At 37.9% G+C, this 19277-nt stretch overlaps 1 protein-coding gene across 1 annotated transcript; it reads left to right on the top strand.

Annotated features, from left to right (window-relative positions):
* The first annotated feature begins 12105 nt into the window (after positions 1–12105).
* LOC149713420 (uncharacterized) lies at positions 12106–14787 on the top strand. The gene is made up of 4 exons (XM_089849536.1): positions 12106–12207; positions 12270–12354; positions 12604–14444; positions 14521–14787. Exons 1-4 carry the CDS (start codon positions 12106–12108, stop codon positions 14785–14787), a joined length of 2295 nt encoding a protein of 764 aa, XP_089705662.1.
* The last annotated feature ends 4490 nt before the right edge of the window (positions 14788–19277 follow it).

Raw genomic sequence — 19277 nt, 5'->3', positions numbered from 1 at the left:
CATGGTTGTCCCAAATGCTTCAAAGTCAACCGCAACCAATCTTTTCAAGGTGATCCACCTCAAACCTTGAACACCTTCTACGTCAGAACTTTAAAAAAGAAGTAACGAATCGTGAAAGCGGCCTTTAAAGTAATAACGAAGTGGGAATGCGAATGGGTGAAAGATAAAGCCCAGATCTGCCAGCACTGTCATTCCGAACCTTCGAGGTTATATTTCGGAGACTCGGCAGTATCATAACGGGTTTTTTTGGTTAACATTCAATCTCTTACCGAATCATGCACCATTAAAGTATCACTTTGTTACCACCCAAGCATTTGAAAGTTAATGCCTTCATTGGGTGGCTTAACCCAAGTTTTTAATATACGATTTTGAAGAAAGAAGACGATCTAGCTCTAACCGCTTTTAGTCCAGCTTCGCAACCGTCAATACCTACCACCGTTTCTTATTTGGCAACCACACATAATGAAACAAATAAGTAATATGACTCCGTTTAGGTATAATGGGAAAATGCCACTGTTTCACTCTCCCATACACATATATTAAAGAATAGATCGCCGAGATTACTACCCTAACAATATTTGGACTTATAAGAAAGGTGAGAACTTAGATAAGTGGCAATAAGTCGCAAGATGACTTGGTCCAATTAGCTAGCTGAACTTATATTTTTTGCAATGAGATTAGAATTTTCAGATTGTGGGAATTACTATTAGGTCGAATCGAAGGAAGAAACACGTTCCTGTGACAAGGATCAATGTAGGAGGAGAAAATCTAATAAGAGTCCACGAGGAAAAAATAAATACAATAGCACGTAAAAGCAACGTCTTTGCAAGATATCGTGATAAAATATTTTATATGTTTTAAAAAATAAGTTTAATAGTGAAAAGCGTTCAATTTCAATGATATTAAAAATTTCACGTCTTAAAGTCTCTGGGGACAAATGTTTTTTTAAGCCGCCGAAATGGAGAAGCATAGGACAGCTGGAACGTACGAAGATTTTTATATAACTATATCAAAATCGCTTATAGAGATTACGTTTGAAGAAACTGAACTCGTGCATCGTAATCGTAAACAGATGCCGCCGTTTATCTTAAAAAAGAAAAAGATCATTTAACAAAATTTAAAAAATTTTGCTTTTGCGGTTACCCGCAAAACTATAGACAAATATGTCCTTTGTGCTATTTTCATGATAGTTCAAACGACTGTTTAAACACAAAATATGAACTTTTAACTGATCATTATCAGCTCAATAGTAAAGACGTACTACACGAATATATCCGGAACTATAATAAAAGCTGGTGTTCCAATTGCATATTGCAACCATTATTCTCGTTAAATATATCTAATGATTGCAAACAAATTAGTGTTTGACATAGCCGTTCAAATAAATATCCCTTCGAACACGGTTTTAACGGGGAAGACATAAATCATAACAGTGTTCCAAAACCTACAATAGAAGATTCAGACAAACGGCAAAAAACCCGCAAATTTTGGTATAAAAGCGGAGTATTAACAGATGAGATTCATTTGTTTCGAAATTACTACACTGTTAACTTGAAGCGAGATATTTAAGATTAGTGATTATATATTTTTTCATTGGAAGATAGGTACTCTATTCCTTTCGGAGAGATAATTAGATTTTTATATTATATTTATATTATACGATAGATAAAAGCACCAAACCGTACATCTAGAAAATACAAATGCGTTACAACCGAATATAATATTAAATTTCCCAAATTTTGAAATCTCTTATAACTCGTGTTACGTGAAATAGTGTAGAATATAATGTAATAAGATTCGCCCTAAATTCTGACGCCTTATAGAACCCTATCAATTTAAAACTCATGACTATAAAGGAATTAACTTTTGATCGTTTACTAGCTAGTATTGAAAAGGCGCAGTCTTTTATCAGAGGGTTCTCTAAACATTGATGAAATTCTTCTAAGATATAATGTTCCAATAACAGGTGCCTTATCTAGGTTTCGGGCGGATTTGTTACTGATATTTAAGGCATCAAGACTCTTCGCTGCTGCGCTGCATCAAATGAAATAACAGGCAACTAAACACAGGGTCACTTTTTCCCATATTGTTGAAGTGTGATTTCACAGATTCTGTTAGAGAACGTATTAAAAATTGAGAACGGGCTAGAATATCGTCTTCATCTAGAAACCCCAATGACTTTTTTATTGGGGGTCCGAGTTTCTCGTAAAAACGATGTGGGTAATGAATTTACTGAAATATGAATACATGGTGGACAAATATCTGAACGGGCGTACTCGTAGTCAAGGTAGTACGTATCTAATCGTTAAAGAACTGGCCATAGCCACCGTCGAATCAACACCAGCCACCGTTTCCTGGACATTCGCGCCACCCTTCAACAAATCCCTCGTGGCCATTTCAAAGCAGCGCCAGAACAAATGGGTGACGTGCAATCTACACCAACTGCATTGGAACGCGGGCTTAACATCGTACAGCAAGTTCGACGAATACCTAGCAGCGGGTCTTCAAGGGGTAGACTTGATCTTCTCGAAGGGTGATTCAAAAGTCGTCTTTCTTTCGGATCCCCCGAACAGAACAGTTTACGATCTGAATGACTTTAAAGGTCCGAAAGCCACCATCGCGGAAGCGGCTTCTCTTCCTGAGCGCCGTTTATATCCGCACCCTGTCGGTGAGCACCAAAAGACTTGCGCCTTTGAAAAAAGCTTTAATTTACGCCCAATAGACTCATTCTAATAAAACCAAAATAAATGTTTCGTGTAACCTAGACACCAGGGTCGTATCTAGGCAGAGGTATAGTTTTATACGTCAAAGTCAATGACGTCACATTATCATGCCTATGTTTCATCTCTCCCCGTATTACTCACTCACGCGTGTACCGGTAACCCTAACGGTGATGTAAAATACAGTCTTTCTTAACAGTATTAATGTTGTTCCTAAATAAACATTTTTAAATTAATTAAGAAAGCTATTGTTTTAATGCGTTAACTTCATCATCCAACAGTTATTCGTTTCAGGACCTAAAATGTTTCAAGCAATGGCGAAGGAAAACGTCCTTCCAGGCCGTAGCGTCAGTTCGCTTTCAACGCGGACTATAAAATTTTTAAAACCAAAAATTACGAAGCTAATAGGGAAGAAATCGAAATGGAAAACCAATACGCGAGATTTTTAGCTTCATCCTCGATGATACTTTTACAACGTACTTTTTCAACGCTCTCTTTTATTGTATGGCCGCCCCGTGCCATAGTTATGGTGGTGCTGAAATTGGGTCATTTGGCTTAGACGCGATGAATAAAAACTTATCCCGTTGTTGGGTTTTAGAAACCTCCAATGGCAAATATTTTTTCAAGTTTAATATTGAATGATTTTAAGCAAGATATATTCGAGAAAGACAGTGATACTGCATCTGCCATTCAAAAAAGAATCGATTTTAGCGATAAAGGTACGTGGAAACTCCGCTATCAAGAAAATTTCATAACAAGACTGGTAGAACATGGTCCTAAGCATGATATAGAAGCCAATTATTTACTATTAGCTTCCAATAACGGAAGACATTTTAGCAATGAATGGTTCAAGAAAATTCTTACTAACGGCGAAGCAATAGAGAGACAGTGGTTTTTGTATAGCAAGAAAAAGGTGCTGTATTTTGTTTTCCTTGCCTTCTATTTCGTAGCCAAACGCGACAATCTTAACAAAACATAGCAAACCCTTTGGAGGAAAAACTGGAAAAACTTAAATCCCCAAATTTGCGAACATGAAAACTCTACTGAACATTGTAAAGCGTATATGACCTGGAAAGAGTTCGGAAGTCATCACTTATCCTTAAATATGGTACTATTATCTCAAAAGGTCCTTAACCCCGGTAAATATTATAGCAATATATAATTGAATTGTTCTTACATTGTTTTGTTTAAAAATTCTAGGGACAATAAGCAGGTTAGATATTTAAGTCGTCAGCTTTTTCTAACAGACAATAGACGAACGAAGGGTGTACTCAAAAAGCGTATTCCTACATATTAATAGATTTAAAACAAAATGCAGATAATTGCTAATGACTAAGGTCCAATATATTCAACAATGGTAATTTACGTAAGAAAATTATTATTCATAAAATATACACCTCCAAATCTCAAAAATGTCGAAAAACCGTCTTTTTAAATATTTCAGATTTTCCGTGTAATAAAATTTTTTCTTACGATAAAAATTATGATTTTCAATATTTAAATCCGTATTTTTTAAGTAGATTAAACCGGATTAATAGAGCTGGATTTAAACAGACGGGATAGTTCAAAGCCAACACTGGCTCATTCTAGCCCCATTGTTGATGATGGCCCAATCACACCTAACTCTTCTCAATTAGACTCCTTTGTACGCAACGAAAACGCAAGAAGGTCCGACTCGAAAAAATTCTCGTTGTACCAATTATGGCCCCTCCTAAAATTACTTGTCGACCAGCCGATAAGTTCCGCTATGAGGCTGAAACGAACGCATGCTCACGCCACTCCTTGACCTTGCCTCACTTCGAGACTTTATTTCCAGGGCTCTAGGTGGGTCTGCCGTTGATAAAACGAAACTAACAAATAAAGGTGACGACACTTTCTCCCTTGCTAGGAAAATCACTATCCTTGCATTCATCGATCCTACAATAGCGTTCATTGGCGACATCGGGCCCGTTCACGATACACGTACATAGCGAAGGAGATCAAAAGGTTGCATTCATGCAGTTTCGTCTGACATATCTGGTACTGACACCAATGACTCGCAAGTTTAATTTAATAATGTCACAATGTCGGTTGTTGTTTTATTTTTATGGTTTACTTTTTTTAGTCATGTTACGTCTTTCAACTATCAACGCCAGGGGTATGGGTTTTGTTTTTTTAGTTACTTGTAAATAAGTTATTTTTTCCCATTGTTTTTTACCTCTGCAAATCATGTAATTTTTTTCGTAGATCTTTAATATTGCCAAGTAGTACCTAATTTTTTTATTGATTCACACGACACTTATTGTACCTGACCAGTATTTATCAGTCTGAATAATCCGAGCCATTTTTGAAAACAAAACAAAAAAACTCATTTTTTGAGTGTGACCTCTATAATGGGGTGCATAATTTTAAAAGAGACCCTCGCATAGCAACGTGCGTGTTTCTTATAAGGTATTATTACTTTTCACAGACTGGAACGAATCTCAATTATAAGAATTGAAAACAAGAGGAAAGACTAATTTAAAGAGTGGTCAAGAAATAAACTGTCATTTTTGTGAAAAAGATGATAGCGCCAATTTTTCTTCTATCGGATGCCAGATCCTTTACTGCGTGAATACCGAGTGCGCTAAATTTAAACGCGCTATATACAAGCAATACGGAAAAGTGTTAATCACCAATATTGAAAACGTTTAAGTTATGTCTAATCGAAATTGAAGACAAGGTATACTAATATCCTTTATAATCTTTAGTATCAACTTCACAATAAAAAATGTATTTTAGGTTAAATTAAAAAATCGCATAATTATCGTACATAATTATATTTTTTAAACTCTTAATAAAAGTAAAACGAGGTTGTGTTATAAAAAAACCATGTCTGGGCCTGTATTCTAAAAAAACCATGTCTGGGCCTGTATTCTAAAAAAAAAAATGGCCCTGAGATTTTGGTATAAAAGCTCGAGCATCGGTATTAGACTATCACAATCTAACTAGCAATGAACAAGTACCAAGAATCCCAATCTTTATTCGACTCGCCACCAACGTCTCCGGGCAATCGTCAAGAAACCAGCAGCGGTAAACGCACCATACATCAATTCTTAAAGCCCGAACCCGTTGAGGTGCTCCTCGATTCCGACGACGAGGATTTCGTCCAAGACGTTCTCCAGAAACACGTCGTCGGAATTAACGGTATTGAGGGCTCATATCGCTTGCGCAGTGAGGGCCAGTACTTCGAGACGAAAGTCCCCCCGCGAAAGGGGGATTTCTACGTAGACATTAGTGTTTACAAATTCAAGGACATAAAGGACGCCCAAGCTGACAAGCTTTGGGAGTGCACCCATAAACGACTCAAGCGAGTCATTGACGGCAAGGACAAGGACGCCGTCAAACTCTTAAACGCCTTCCACCGGAGCGGCAGCGACTCGGAAGGATTGGAAAACTCGTTTGCCAGGAAATTTTATAAAACAAGTGGGAGTGCTACGTTGTAGACCCATCTTGGTTCAATTTCTGTGCAACTGACTCATTATGTCAAATCGATACGGTTGATTGTGGTATTTACGTCCCTACAACGGAGTGTAAATTAGGTTGGATTCACAAGTACTATAACAAACAAAAATGGCGTTGTCAACATCGGAAAGAGGCGGCCTACGTTCTGGAATACGTTTGCCACGACAGTGACGCTGTTCAAGCAGTGATTAACACGGCGATTGTTAAAATCATTTACGAATGCAACTCTACGCTGACGTATAAAAACCCATTTCGCAAGAATTACGCAACATCTAACAGCTTCAGCACGAATTTCTTGAAGCTGTTATATATAAGTGTTATAATCGATTCTTTACGGTTCGGAAATTACTCTAAATCATCCTTATGAAATAAATTGTCTAGATTTAGGAATATTACTCTAAATCGTCCTTATCAAATAAATTGTCTAAATTTAGAAATAATTTTTTAAGGTTCAATACTCTTTTTTTTTCAAACCGATCACTGGTATGACGATGTGAAGCACTTAATAACGTGTCTGAAGTGATTTTTTTCAAAGAATGCCACTAATAAATCTTACGAAGATCGTCAAAATGCCAATCAATCTTTCCTAGAACTTGAAGGTGAAGACAGTGAAGAGTGGGATAGGTAATTATGACTCTATTTGCGAGTTACGTTTTTAATCAAGCTCTTGGTATCAAGGTTGATGTTGTACCCACAGTACAGCGACTGGGTACGTTATTCTCAACTACAATTGAGGATAATCGCGAAACATTTTCAGGAAAGAAGAGAATTTCCAAGTACGCTATCGAAATGTTAAAAAACGAATATGAAAGCAGGGTCGTGCGTTTGCATTGGCCATACGAATGGGAAGAGTCGTGTCTCATAGATCCTAGAGATTATGGTCGTTACGTCGTTACGACAGCATGTAAACTTGGTCGAATTCGTAAATTCGATCCGAAAAAACGGTGGCGTTGTCAGCATTCGAATGAAGCAGCCTATATTTTCCAGTACGTGTGTCATGACAGTGAGAGTGTTCAAGAAGTAATTAACACTGCTATAATCAAACTTTTATATGAATTAAACTCTCCTTTAATTGTAAAAACCAAATGCCTTTTAGTGGTAAATTTTCACCTACTACTTTTTTAGTAGTATTTTTGAAATTTGTGTAAATATATTCTACAATTACAGAATTGAACAATTTAATTTTTTCGTTTATGGAGTTAACATTCACTTTTGTAAAGTATAAAAATAAGTTTTCTTTACTCGTACACCGCCCTCATCCATTTAAAGGTATCAGTATTTTCCAACCTCTATTTTAACAATAAATATTTTAAAAATCATATCTTTTTGGGGCAATTTTTATTTGCAAAATTTTATATTGCAACGAATAATTTGGAACGATCGATCTCCTTTAAACAATATCTACACTTCGAATCTCCACGGTGTGCGAAACAAATCGCATATATAGGTAAAAAACCAATTAACGCGTACTTCTGACTCAAATTCAATTCCAAGTTTTTGGAATCATTATCGGAGGATTTAATCATATTGTAAATCAATACAAATAAACATTGTTTTTTGAAAATTTTATTTCACCATTTGATTTGTTTTTTACAATGTTGACACATTCGTGTCATTACATATGTGTCGGGAAATAGTACATATGGTAAGAATAAAGGAAAGAAACCGATAAGTGCAACTGTTTGATTCATCGACAACATTCCAAAAATAATTCCTACAGGTACAGTTACAGGAAGTAGAATAATATATGTTCCAGCTATATTCGATTGCAACCTGCAAAACCCGCAATATACAACAACTATTATTACAATATTCTTTTATCTGGGTTTTGGTAGTACCCGAAACGTATTTCTCCGTTACTGGTACATCCGTTCCGTGATTTATAGGCTTGTTATCCGCTGCCATCCCCGCAACTATCGGACATTTGGGCGAATATTTTCGATGCTCCTCATTTACATCATCATTGGCTTTCCAATTATATAAAGTAATTTTACACAAATGACAACGTACAGCATCGTTGACTGCATCACTCAAACAATTAAAACCATGTTTCGCAAACTCTGATGGACTTATATTACTAACGGGGTAATCTTTAAAAGTTTCACGCCGTAGTTTTTCCCAGTTCATTATAGGTTTACGTTTTTCCCGAACTAATATAATTTCAATCACTGTTGTGGATATATCTTACAAAATTTACCAACGTCACACCACACGTGACTCGCATTTGATTGACATGTGCGAAAATGCGATTTTTGATTACTCTTATACAAATTCTGGGTTTTAATGACACAAATGCAAATTTTGATCCTTTTCGGTTATTACGCGTGCCTTAGAGTGGGGTAACATACTACTGATGCGACGGCCATTAGGTCCTGTTCAGCTCGTAAGCTTCATTTACTTCTATATAAAATTATAAACAATCGTGGGATGCGACGGCCATTAGGTAACATTAATAGACACCAGTTTACTAATGTAAATAAATGAGGCGTAGAGGGTTGTGACCTGAATTCGCCGTTATTTCCGTAAACCACGCGAAAATTTAGTACATTCTACCCCCAATACAGTTGCGTGTTACAAAATACCGTTATAGATGAACCCATAATATGCTTCTCCAGATAAAATGAAAAAAGGAAATTCTACTTCATAGCCATAGAGCCGAGACGAATAGCTCCCACCAATCACGCTACTGGTTCTAGTATGATTTTCGCTTTTAGGTAAAGTTCCAGTTCTAATTTTTAGAAAATGGTCCGGACGTTTCTTTTCAACAGCGACTTGAAAGGTCGAGATAGAGGAGCTGGGCCCTGAAGAAGATTTACGCTTTTTTCTTTAATTTATGCACCTTACTCAAACTAAACCCCGCTACCGTCCGGGAAATTTTACAGACTTTTTTGTGTAATAGAGGATACGGTATTCCGAGGAGGAAACCACTTCGTGTATTAGGTGTACGCTTTAGACTGTAGTACGAAATAATATTTGTATTAGTCAAGTACGGGCCAGCTAAAAGAAAGCAAGATGTTGATATCAATGTCGAGGATGATGACAATCATCATCAAAATGAATGTCGTGATTCATAGTCATTAAGTTCCAACAAATGAAATTAAAAAGTGGAGAACGGAGAAATATAGTAGACAGGAAAGAAGAAAGAGCCAGTTTGATATCATTGCTACAGATCAACCATTATCTCATTTCCCTATAGTAAATCAGATTAACTATGTGATAATCCGCAACCAAGAGTTAGAAAATTGTTTCAGAAAATTGATTGGAAATTTTAATTCTTATCGTAGTATTTCTTGTAAGATATCATGAGGAGAACAAAGAGAAACAACTATGACTTCACCCGCAATAAATACAGACAGAGAAATTCTGCCAAAAGGTACGATGGACAACTTAAACAGTTTTCTAGTTACATTTATTTAATTCGAGGGCGTTTGACCTATGAGACTTTTTGCCATTACCTTCTGTAACCACCAATCTTAGATGCTTAAAAAAACAATGGACCTCACATCGTGGAAGGCAATCTTCAAATGGCCGAGCTGAAATCGTTTCTTGGAGAAAGGAAACTAGCTCTGAAAGTATGGCTCAGTGACGATGCACCGATATTTCCGGAGAGAGCAGTCCACCATCGTGAGAGAGCCCGAGACCATCAAACAGACATAATGAATGACCGGCGGAGACAACATCGTTTCCTAAAAGCTGTAATCCATGATGTTCATCAACAAACAATCCCCAAAAAATATAAATTATAAATTAATTCAATGTTTCTTCATTGACTCATACAAAGGGGACTCCTGGCTTTGGGTACATTAACAATGGTTCCGCGGTTATCAGGCTGGGAGAAAATAAAGAGAAAGTGAAAGTCGGATATCGAGGCTTGCTATTCTCTGACGCTGACTTAGTGATGGCAAACTTGGACCGAGCCATCATCAAGCAACTGCATGCATTCATTATAAACAATATAATTCAAAAGTTTGAATATTCGTTCATTATACATTAAATTAATTTATGTTATATCTCTTTATAATATTTTTAAATAAAAGCACAATTGACAGTAATTACTATAGTTGGCAGGTTATTATTATTATTTCTTTTTGTTCATACGCCTCAACACTTTCGAAATTTGTTAAGTTTCGCGGCAATTATACATATATATACGTATATATAAACAATTTTTCCGTATCTTGTACTATTTGTTTAAAATTTTTATCGCTATTAGCGTGGAATCCAATGAGTGTAATACTCGGAAGTAACGAGCCAGACTCGCCAGACGCAGACGAAGATCCAGGGCTTGTTGAGCTCAAAGACGACACTTGGGAACGGAAAACTTGCATCGCCCATACGATGCAATTAGTGGTGAATAACTCTATAGCAACGGACGAAAAGGCAAAATATTTGCTAGAAAATCTTCAAAAGTGGATAAATTTTTTCGGAAGTCACCGAAATGGACGGAAGAATTGAAGTTCAAAACTAATGGCCGCGACACTAAACTGGTAGGAGGTGTTCAGTGGAACGCTTTGTTCTATGGACTAGAGAGATTCACTGAGGTGAGTTTATTGTTGATCGTAGTTTTAAGGGAGAGTATATAACAAATAATTATGTAGGAAAACATGGTGAAATGCATGCTCGAAGTTTTCGAGAAAGCAAAAAAGGATGTCAAAATTGACTATCCATTTCCAAAAAAGCACGAGGACTTGGAAAACTCCAAAGACTTGTTGGAACTATTGCGACCGCTAAAAGTAGCAACAGACTTTTTCCAAGAAAGTGGCCCAATAGCGTCCAAAGTAATTGGAATGCTCCTTACCGTCTTTCAAGACATATACGCTGGTCAATTCCTTATTCCAGTATATTGGACAATCTCTCACCAGAAGATATTTTCGATACTAAAGTTAAAGCTCATCATAAACTACCGTTTTTACAATTGAATAAAATTACGTTATAACGCGACCCTTTCAATTACCTTTATGGATTTTAAAATTATGACGGAACTGTCAAGCCAACAGTCATAAACACTGGAAATGGGCGTGGTACGGAACAACGGATCACAGACCTGACAAATTTCCAACCCATTGAAAATATCGGTATGAATTATAAAAATGACTGAATGGCCCGTTTAGGGCCGGGTCGGGTGCAAAATTATTTAAAAATATTCGGGCCGGGCCGGGTCGGATTTTCTATTATCAGGAAAAAAACGGGTCGGGTCGGATTTTTTATATTCAGAAAAGAAATGGGTCGGGCCGGGTCGGGTTTTTTATTAGAAAACAAGAGACCCGACCCGATTTCATATGAACCAGGCAATCGCAGAAGCAGAGCCAGAGCAAGAGCGGCAGAACGTACTACACGTGTCGTCGGGCCTCGGCTGTCGAATCGTTCTGAATAGAGAAACCTTGAAGAAAAATAGTTGGCTCTGCGCATGGTTGTTGGTTTTCAGTTTTTCACCGGCCCCTCCAACGGCAAATCGACACTTCCTTAGGCTCCGTTTCCTTTTAGTGTCGTCACGACAGACGTAATTTTCTTTTTGAAACCATGGAAAATAATGAAAGACGAGCGGATAATTTCCCGACGACTCCGGACTCTTCTCGCCCTATAGTAAGGCCATATTTTAGAGGGGCGGGTCGTCACGACAGATGTAATTTTCTTTTTGAAACCATGGAAAATAATGAAAGACGAGCGGATAATTTCCCGACGACTCCGGACTCTTCTCGCCCTATAGTAAGGCCATATTTTAGAGGGGCGGGATTTATTAGTTTTGGTCCAATGACGCGAATTTTATGTTAAAACCGTTCTTCTCGTCTGCTAGGTTTTGGCGGGAATTTGACTAGCTTTGGGCGGGAGTTATTTTGGGTTAAGTTCCTGTTTGTTGATTTGTGTTACTTGTGTAAGACCTTTTATATTTAAGTAAGTTAAGATGAGTTCGGATAAAAAAGCCATGTTTTATAAAGTTTGCGAGTGTAAAAAAACTTTTAAATCTAAATCGTGGTATTATGAACATAAGAAAAACTGTGGCAAGGTAAAAAAATTGAGCCTGGTAACTTCTGCTGTAAAGAAAAAGAATGCTCATTTTCTTCTAAGTATGGTGGAGATTTAAGGCAGCATTTGGAATCAGTACATGAATGGAAATTTGATCAGGAAGTCAAAACATTCAAACAGTATTCAGGTAAATTGCTTTTCTGCACGCAGACTTAAATGAGTTAGATAATAGTTAGGGCATTGTAAGTCCATGGTTTGTGGCTGAGGGATCCCCAGAATGGTGGATTATGTCAGCTTTTTTAGGTTTAAATTAGGTTAGGTTAAATTGAATTGGGGTGTCAAGTAGCCGTTTTTAGCCTTACATGTTAAAAGCCCTATTTCCCATGGAGGCTAGGAAGTGTTATCGAAAAACATTTCTTTCATCTCAATTTAATAGAATTTGAAGATTGGAAGCATTTATTCGAAAAGGAAACGGTTTCTTCTTTCATCAGAGATCAAAATAAGAAAAATGCAATCGGCAGGATAGAATACTTTTACTGCAATCGTTCAGGGCAATACGAGTCCCAGTCTACCGGGCTGCGCTCTGAGAAGTCACAGGGTCCATCAAAAATTGGGTTTAATTGTACCGCTAGTTTTAAAGTACAAAGGGAAGTTCAGAGCGATAATGTCACTGTTACCATTTGCAAAACACATTATGGACACGAACAAAAGCTAGCTCACGTTCCCATATCGAAAACAGACAAACTTATAATGGTTGGTCAGTTAGTTCAGGGAATTGAACCTCACAGAGTGTTGGAAAATACGTTTACTGGTAGTGAAACAAGAGTAGAAAGACAACATTTATGCACGAAACGCGATTTGCTAAATATATCTAAAGCTCATGGGATAGAGAAAATCGAAAAACACGCCCAAGATCACATTAGCGTAGACGCGTATGTAATGGAAGATTTGGAAGCTGATCGTAGCATATTTCTCTATAAAAGACAAGGGGAAGAATCCTTAGCTTTTCCACTAAATGAGATCTGTACCCTAGAAAAGGATGATTTCGCTCTTGCCTTGATGACCGAATTTCAGAAGAGAATGTTATTGAGCTTTGGAAATGACATTATCTGCCTCGACGCTACTCACGGCACGAACCGATATGATTTTAATTTAATCACGGTTCTCGTTATTGATGAATTTAGAGAAGGAATCCCTGTAGCTTGGCTATTTTGCAACCGTGAAACAAGTGTCGCTTTGACTCTATTCTTCAGACTCATCAAAATCAAGATTGGTAACATTAACCCCAAGGTTATAATGAGTGACAAAGCGCCACAGTACTTCAGTAGCTGGATGAATGTTTTTGAATGTGACTCTAAGAAATTACTTTGCCATTGGCATGTGCACCACGATTGGCAGAAGCAGCTGAACAAAATTAAAGTCAAAGAAACTGCCTCTGTTGTTTATAAAGGGTTATGCCTACTGTTAGAAGAGCCAGATGAGGAGAAATTTAAAATACTTCTAAGTAAATGCCTAGAAAAAATAGACGAGAATGAAGATACGACAGAATTTGGATCGTATTTTCGAAGAGAATGGCTAGAATCGAAAGAAGAGTGGGCAAAGTGTTTTCGTGTGGGTGCCGGCATAAATACAAATATGTACGTGGAGTCATTTCACAAGTCGCTGAAGTATGGGGAAGGATATCTCAAGGGCAAGCAAGGAAAGAGACTGGACAAGTGTCTTCATATTTTGTACAAGTTTGTTAGAGACCTAGGTATCAAGAGGTTAATTAAACTAGAAAAGGGCAAACACACATGGAAATCAACTGAAATAGCCAAGAGACACAACGCTTCTGTAAAGCTGCCCAACACTCTAGTAACAGCAACTTCTGATATCACATGGAAAGTCGGTACGCAGAAGTCAATAAATGCCGAAACAACATCCACTGACGGACTTTTCTACAAAGTTAAAAAACAACCTATCTGCAAGGAGAATTGCAAAATTAGATGCAATGATTGCAACGTCTGCTTGCATTCGTATACTTGTAACTGCCCTGATGCGTTGGTGGGGACTAATATATGCAAGCATATTCATTTGGTGGTTCGCTACAATAAAGAATTACTTTCTGTAAAAAATAGCGAGGGTGATCCCGTCAAAGCAGTTCAGATGAATCCAAACAACCCAACAGCGATACCAGAGATTGAAGAGCCTGAATGTTTCGATCAAATAAACGTAGTTGATCAAGATTTTATAATGAAAATTTTACAAGAAAAAAATGATGATATGGAAGATCTGAAGGTATTGTTGGTTGCTAAAGTTACAGCTCTGGTTGACAAGATAAAAAAATGTAACGTCAGAAGGCGTTCCTGATGAGCCCACACTTCCACAAGAGTCGCCTTATACCAGTCCACGATGCTACACGTTAAGAGACTTGGCCTGTGCCAGTCCTAGCCCTCCTCGTCCAACTGCTCCAGCGAAGACTCCTTCCGCACCACTTTGTCCACGTGTCACGGCTCATACTGGTCCTTACGACGATCACGGTCCTGTTTCACCACAGCCTGGTCCGAGTTCGGCACCACAGTATGTTCCACCACCGGATCTGGGAGGATCTGCCCGGATTACGCCCCTCAGGCTGAAATGAAAGCGTCCTGCCACTTCTTCGCCAACTACTTCACCGGTATGGGAAGTTCTGTTTCCCAAGTTGGCTCGAGCAAAGTTGGCTCTTTAGATAAATTTTTTCCCTATCAAAATATCAATACATGGCGAAACTATCAATTTTAAGATGATTCATTTTATAATATTGAGCAATCGATAAATTTTTAAATCACGTAGTTGCTGCCAGATGGCGATACACTTTCAATAAAAAAATAAAAGGGTAAGCGCTTGCTACTTCAGATCATTTTTCTCCTTTCAAAGTATTCATAGTTTGACGAACTATAAATTTTTCTCTCATTTTATATATAAAATATGGCTACAGATCAATTTTCTCTCATTTTTATAATGAAAATATCGCTACATATCAATTTTTCTCTAATTTTTTTAATTAAAATATCGCTACAGATCAATTTTTCTCTCATTTTTATAAATGAAATATCGCTACAAATCAATTTTTCTCTCATTTTTATAAATGAAATATCGCTACAAATCAATTTTTAAATCACTTACGAAACAAAATTCCGCGGTAGATAAATATTTCAATCATATTCCGAAATATAGTAAGAAACTCTCATTAATAAAATAAATAAATTAATATAAAACTGGCCCCTTTGTTCCTGTCAGTGGTTTTTTTAAATGCATATTTTTAAGAGTTTCAACTATCTACCAATTTATGTCCCTAATTAACTTAGTTATTGGATTAATTATTTAATTAAACCAAATTTTGAAAAAATGCGCCAATCAACTTATAAAGGAGAGGAAAATACGCATCAAATGTGAACCATAGAAAAATAATATATTTTAACATAATTAAAAACTTAAATTTATTTAAATTAAAGCTTAAAATTATAAGAATAGGTTTTATTAAATATTTTCGTTATCGGCACTAATATATATTAATTAATAAAAAAATTGAACATTGCCTAGCGTGCTGAATTATTAACAATCCAAATAACGTGCTTTGATATTCATAGAACTAACGTCTAACTAGATATGCAACTAAAACCAAGGCAATCGAAGTTGTCTGGTAGTTTTTCAAAACTACAATAATGGGATTTTTGAGTCTTTTGACCTATAATATCATAATTCAAAAACTATACAATCACTATCAAAGTTACTTAGTAACAATCAACTCAAAATCAGCTAAAAATTATTAGGGAAAAAATGGATAGATATATCACCTATCATAGTTACTTGCCATTATTACTAAAAATCAACTCAAAATCATTTAGTAAAAAATAAGACGAAATAATTCTATAACTCATTTCATTATTTACTACATAGCAATGATTTTTTAACTTTTCGTCGCTAGATGGCTGCACATAATATCACTCAAAAACTCAAAACTTTTTATGAAAAATACTTCGTATCATTTTTTTTCTAGATACCCAAAAGATGGAGTTAGCTAAATCATATTAAAGAATCAATATTTTTTTCGGAGCGATCTTAACAAATCAATCGATCATTTCAAATTAGAGTGTTGTTTCTGACCTTTCAAACTCAATCGATCATTATAAAATAAATTTCTCTTAAAATAACTATCAAAATTGATAGTTTGATAGTGTTCAAGAAAATTCTCTATCGTATCAAGTGTAAAAACTATCAAATGATAGGATAGTGCCCACCACTGGGCTCGAGTGGGTAGCGTTTCTGACGTATCGGAAGCTACTGCCTTGGATATTGGTAACGGAGATCCTGCACCTGAGGAAGACGTCTCGGTACCTGTCACAGCGTCACCCCCTCAGCTTCTTCTCCAATATCCTCACCTTACTGCTCGAACCATACGACCATTTCGGCATGGTTTCATCAGAGAAGTAGTGCAGCGGCGGATAGTTCAGCCTGGTGGCCCGGAGCGTGATACATATTACTACGCCCCTCAGCCTCACCAGATCAAGCTACGATCACGGAACGACGTGGCGAAGTATTTGCGTCTCCACCCGAACCCTCACCTAGCCGTTGAGGATTTTGATTATTCTAAACGAGTGATCTACTCTCCGCCCTGGGAAATCACCCGCATGGCTCGTTGATTGCTCTTCGTACTTTTAATTTGTCTTTAATGCATTCTAGGATGTATTACAACTACAGGATGATGATGACCTAGACGTTGGACCCGTATCCGTCACAGCGGAAGTTCTCCCGGTCGATGCACGACCCCCAAGGTCATCAAGAGAAGTTGCGGTTACGACCTCAAGTGAGCCTGGCGTAGCAGCCGTCCAAGTTCGACGAAGTTTTTCGGCCAACCGCCATCCTAGGAATAGGAATCAATCCATTTCGCCGCCGCTGCCTCTTCTCTCCGCTTCTAGCGAGACCGTGGTCATCAAGCCTGTACCGATCGTCGATCCTGTACCAGCCGTCGATCCTGCACCGGCCGTCGTTCCCGCTCCAGTCATACCACCTGCCAGGCAGGAGCGACCTAGACGCGAACGGTCCTACCCGGATCAATTGCTTATCAGTGGACGCCTGTTGGCGGGGAGAGGTTCGGCCACGGGCCCGGCGTATCAGTCCAGCTTAGTACCAGCTCGTTTGGATGTCGCTCCAGCCCTTGCTGGGGTGCCTCCCCGGGGTATTTCTCGGGGGGTACTCCTGCGACGGCTGGCGACACCGTCGCCTCCACCTCAAGCCTCTTCAGCCTTATTGCCCACTCCTCCGTCACGCCAAGTTCAGGCCTTATTGCCTACCCCGGCTATGCCTATGAATTTGACGGCGCATCTCACCCCCCGAACCACTTCGGGTGGGTTGGTTTGCTATCGTTGTGGATGCCCGCATCATGTACGGGATTGCCCGTATAGGAGGAGGGTGGATAGGAAGCATGTCTTCCTTCCCTCGGCAAAACACTTTTTCCATCCTTATTAAGTCCAAAAGCGCCAGTAGGATAGAATGTCCTTTTTCAATCTGTGGGGGGATGTAGCGGAACGCTACATTTGGGCCTTCACAAACAACATCCAAACATTTAGACTTACCCATTCAGGCACCAAATTATATCTCACTGAACCCTAAGCCTACATCCATCCTAATCAGATGGAGTCTCTAGCTAGAAGGGAGCACTATTGCACTACTTGAGCGCCCCCTAGTCTAGATAGGCCTAAACTAGATATAAGGGAAAAGTATATATAGCCTGAACAGCCTCGGGAGCAGTGGTTAGTTGGTTAGTTCATCCGTGGTACTTCGGTTAGCAAGTTAGTCAGTGGGATCTCCTATTTAACACCCGAGTGTCTGACATCTGTCACCGGCAGCAATAGACGGTCGCCTTTCCGACCCTCTAACGGTTTAGTTTCCAAATTAGTGAATCCCGCGCGCTTCTCAGTCTAGTCGCCTACCGTTTCAACAAGACCAACAGACATTGTTCACATGGCTCTGCTAATTACTGTAAGTGTTATGTTTCTTTAACGGACATTCCCTACTGGCGCTTCCCCGATTAAGTACTGCATTGTATATAACCCATTATCATAATTATTACTAAGTTAACTAACCCATAAAATTATTTATTCTGTTTCAATGTAAAATACTAACCGAACCAGAACCTGGTAATAAACGAGATAGAATTTTGTCAACTAATTTTGTCTCATTATTTCTGACTCTGTATACCTCAGCTTTTAAAGCAAATCGTTTACAAGTTTTAATTTATATTTTAGCTGCCATTTGAACATATATTTATTTTTTTTACAGAAAACTTAAGCAAAAGCGTGATAGAAGGTCTGATTATCAAAAACAGTTCTCGAATTAAATTTGAAAACTCTTCGACACGTAAAACGTCAAGTATATGGAAGACGTTTGAAATTGTTTTTGTAGACAATAATGAACAGCCCTTTGCTAGATGTGAAAAATGTAAAAGTATTATTTCGTATCAAGCCAAAACTGGAACATCGAGCTTAAACCACAACCAAAACAATTACTGCTGTGCTACCAAAAGTGCCAAACATCATTCAAGAGTTATATCCGAAGTTTCTGAAATTCGTCCAAATGTTTCCTAAACTTCAAATGAAAAGTTACAAAACTAACCCTATATCTCTAGTTAAAGGTACCGCAGGGAGAAATTTTATCTTTGAACAATAGTATCGTACTTGGCCTGGCTAAGGATTTACGGCCCTTGGGTGCAGTGGAGGGTGAAGGTTTCAGGCATTTAAGTCAATCATTAATTGACTTTGGAGCCAAGCACGGGCATAAAAATGCCTCAAAAGTAATATTCCACCGTACTACTTTAAAGCGACAGATTCTGCCATCATTAGTATCGTCAGAACAACAAGAAATAATATCTGAATTAAGTCTTGCACCCCAATCACCAGTATTTACTTTTACCACAGAGACATGTGGTCTGACAGTTTAAACAGAGAAGTTTCATCTCGTTGTCTATTCACTACATAGACTCTCATTGGAAATTAGTATGTAGAATGCTTGCCGTTGAAGAATTCGAGTTTGAAAAGAAAACGACTGATAATATACGAATGCAGTTAACCGAAATTCTACAGATCTATTTCA

This window comes from Phalangium opilio, unplaced genomic scaffold (assembly GCF_054372755.1).
Source record: "Phalangium opilio isolate 3A_F unplaced genomic scaffold, DU_Popi_V2 ptg000009l_1, whole genome shotgun sequence".
Classification (NCBI taxonomy): domain Eukaryota; kingdom Metazoa; phylum Arthropoda; class Arachnida; order Opiliones; family Phalangiidae; genus Phalangium; species Phalangium opilio.
The sequence above is the reverse complement of the archived record's forward strand: the minus strand, read 5'-3'. Positions and strand labels throughout refer to the sequence as shown.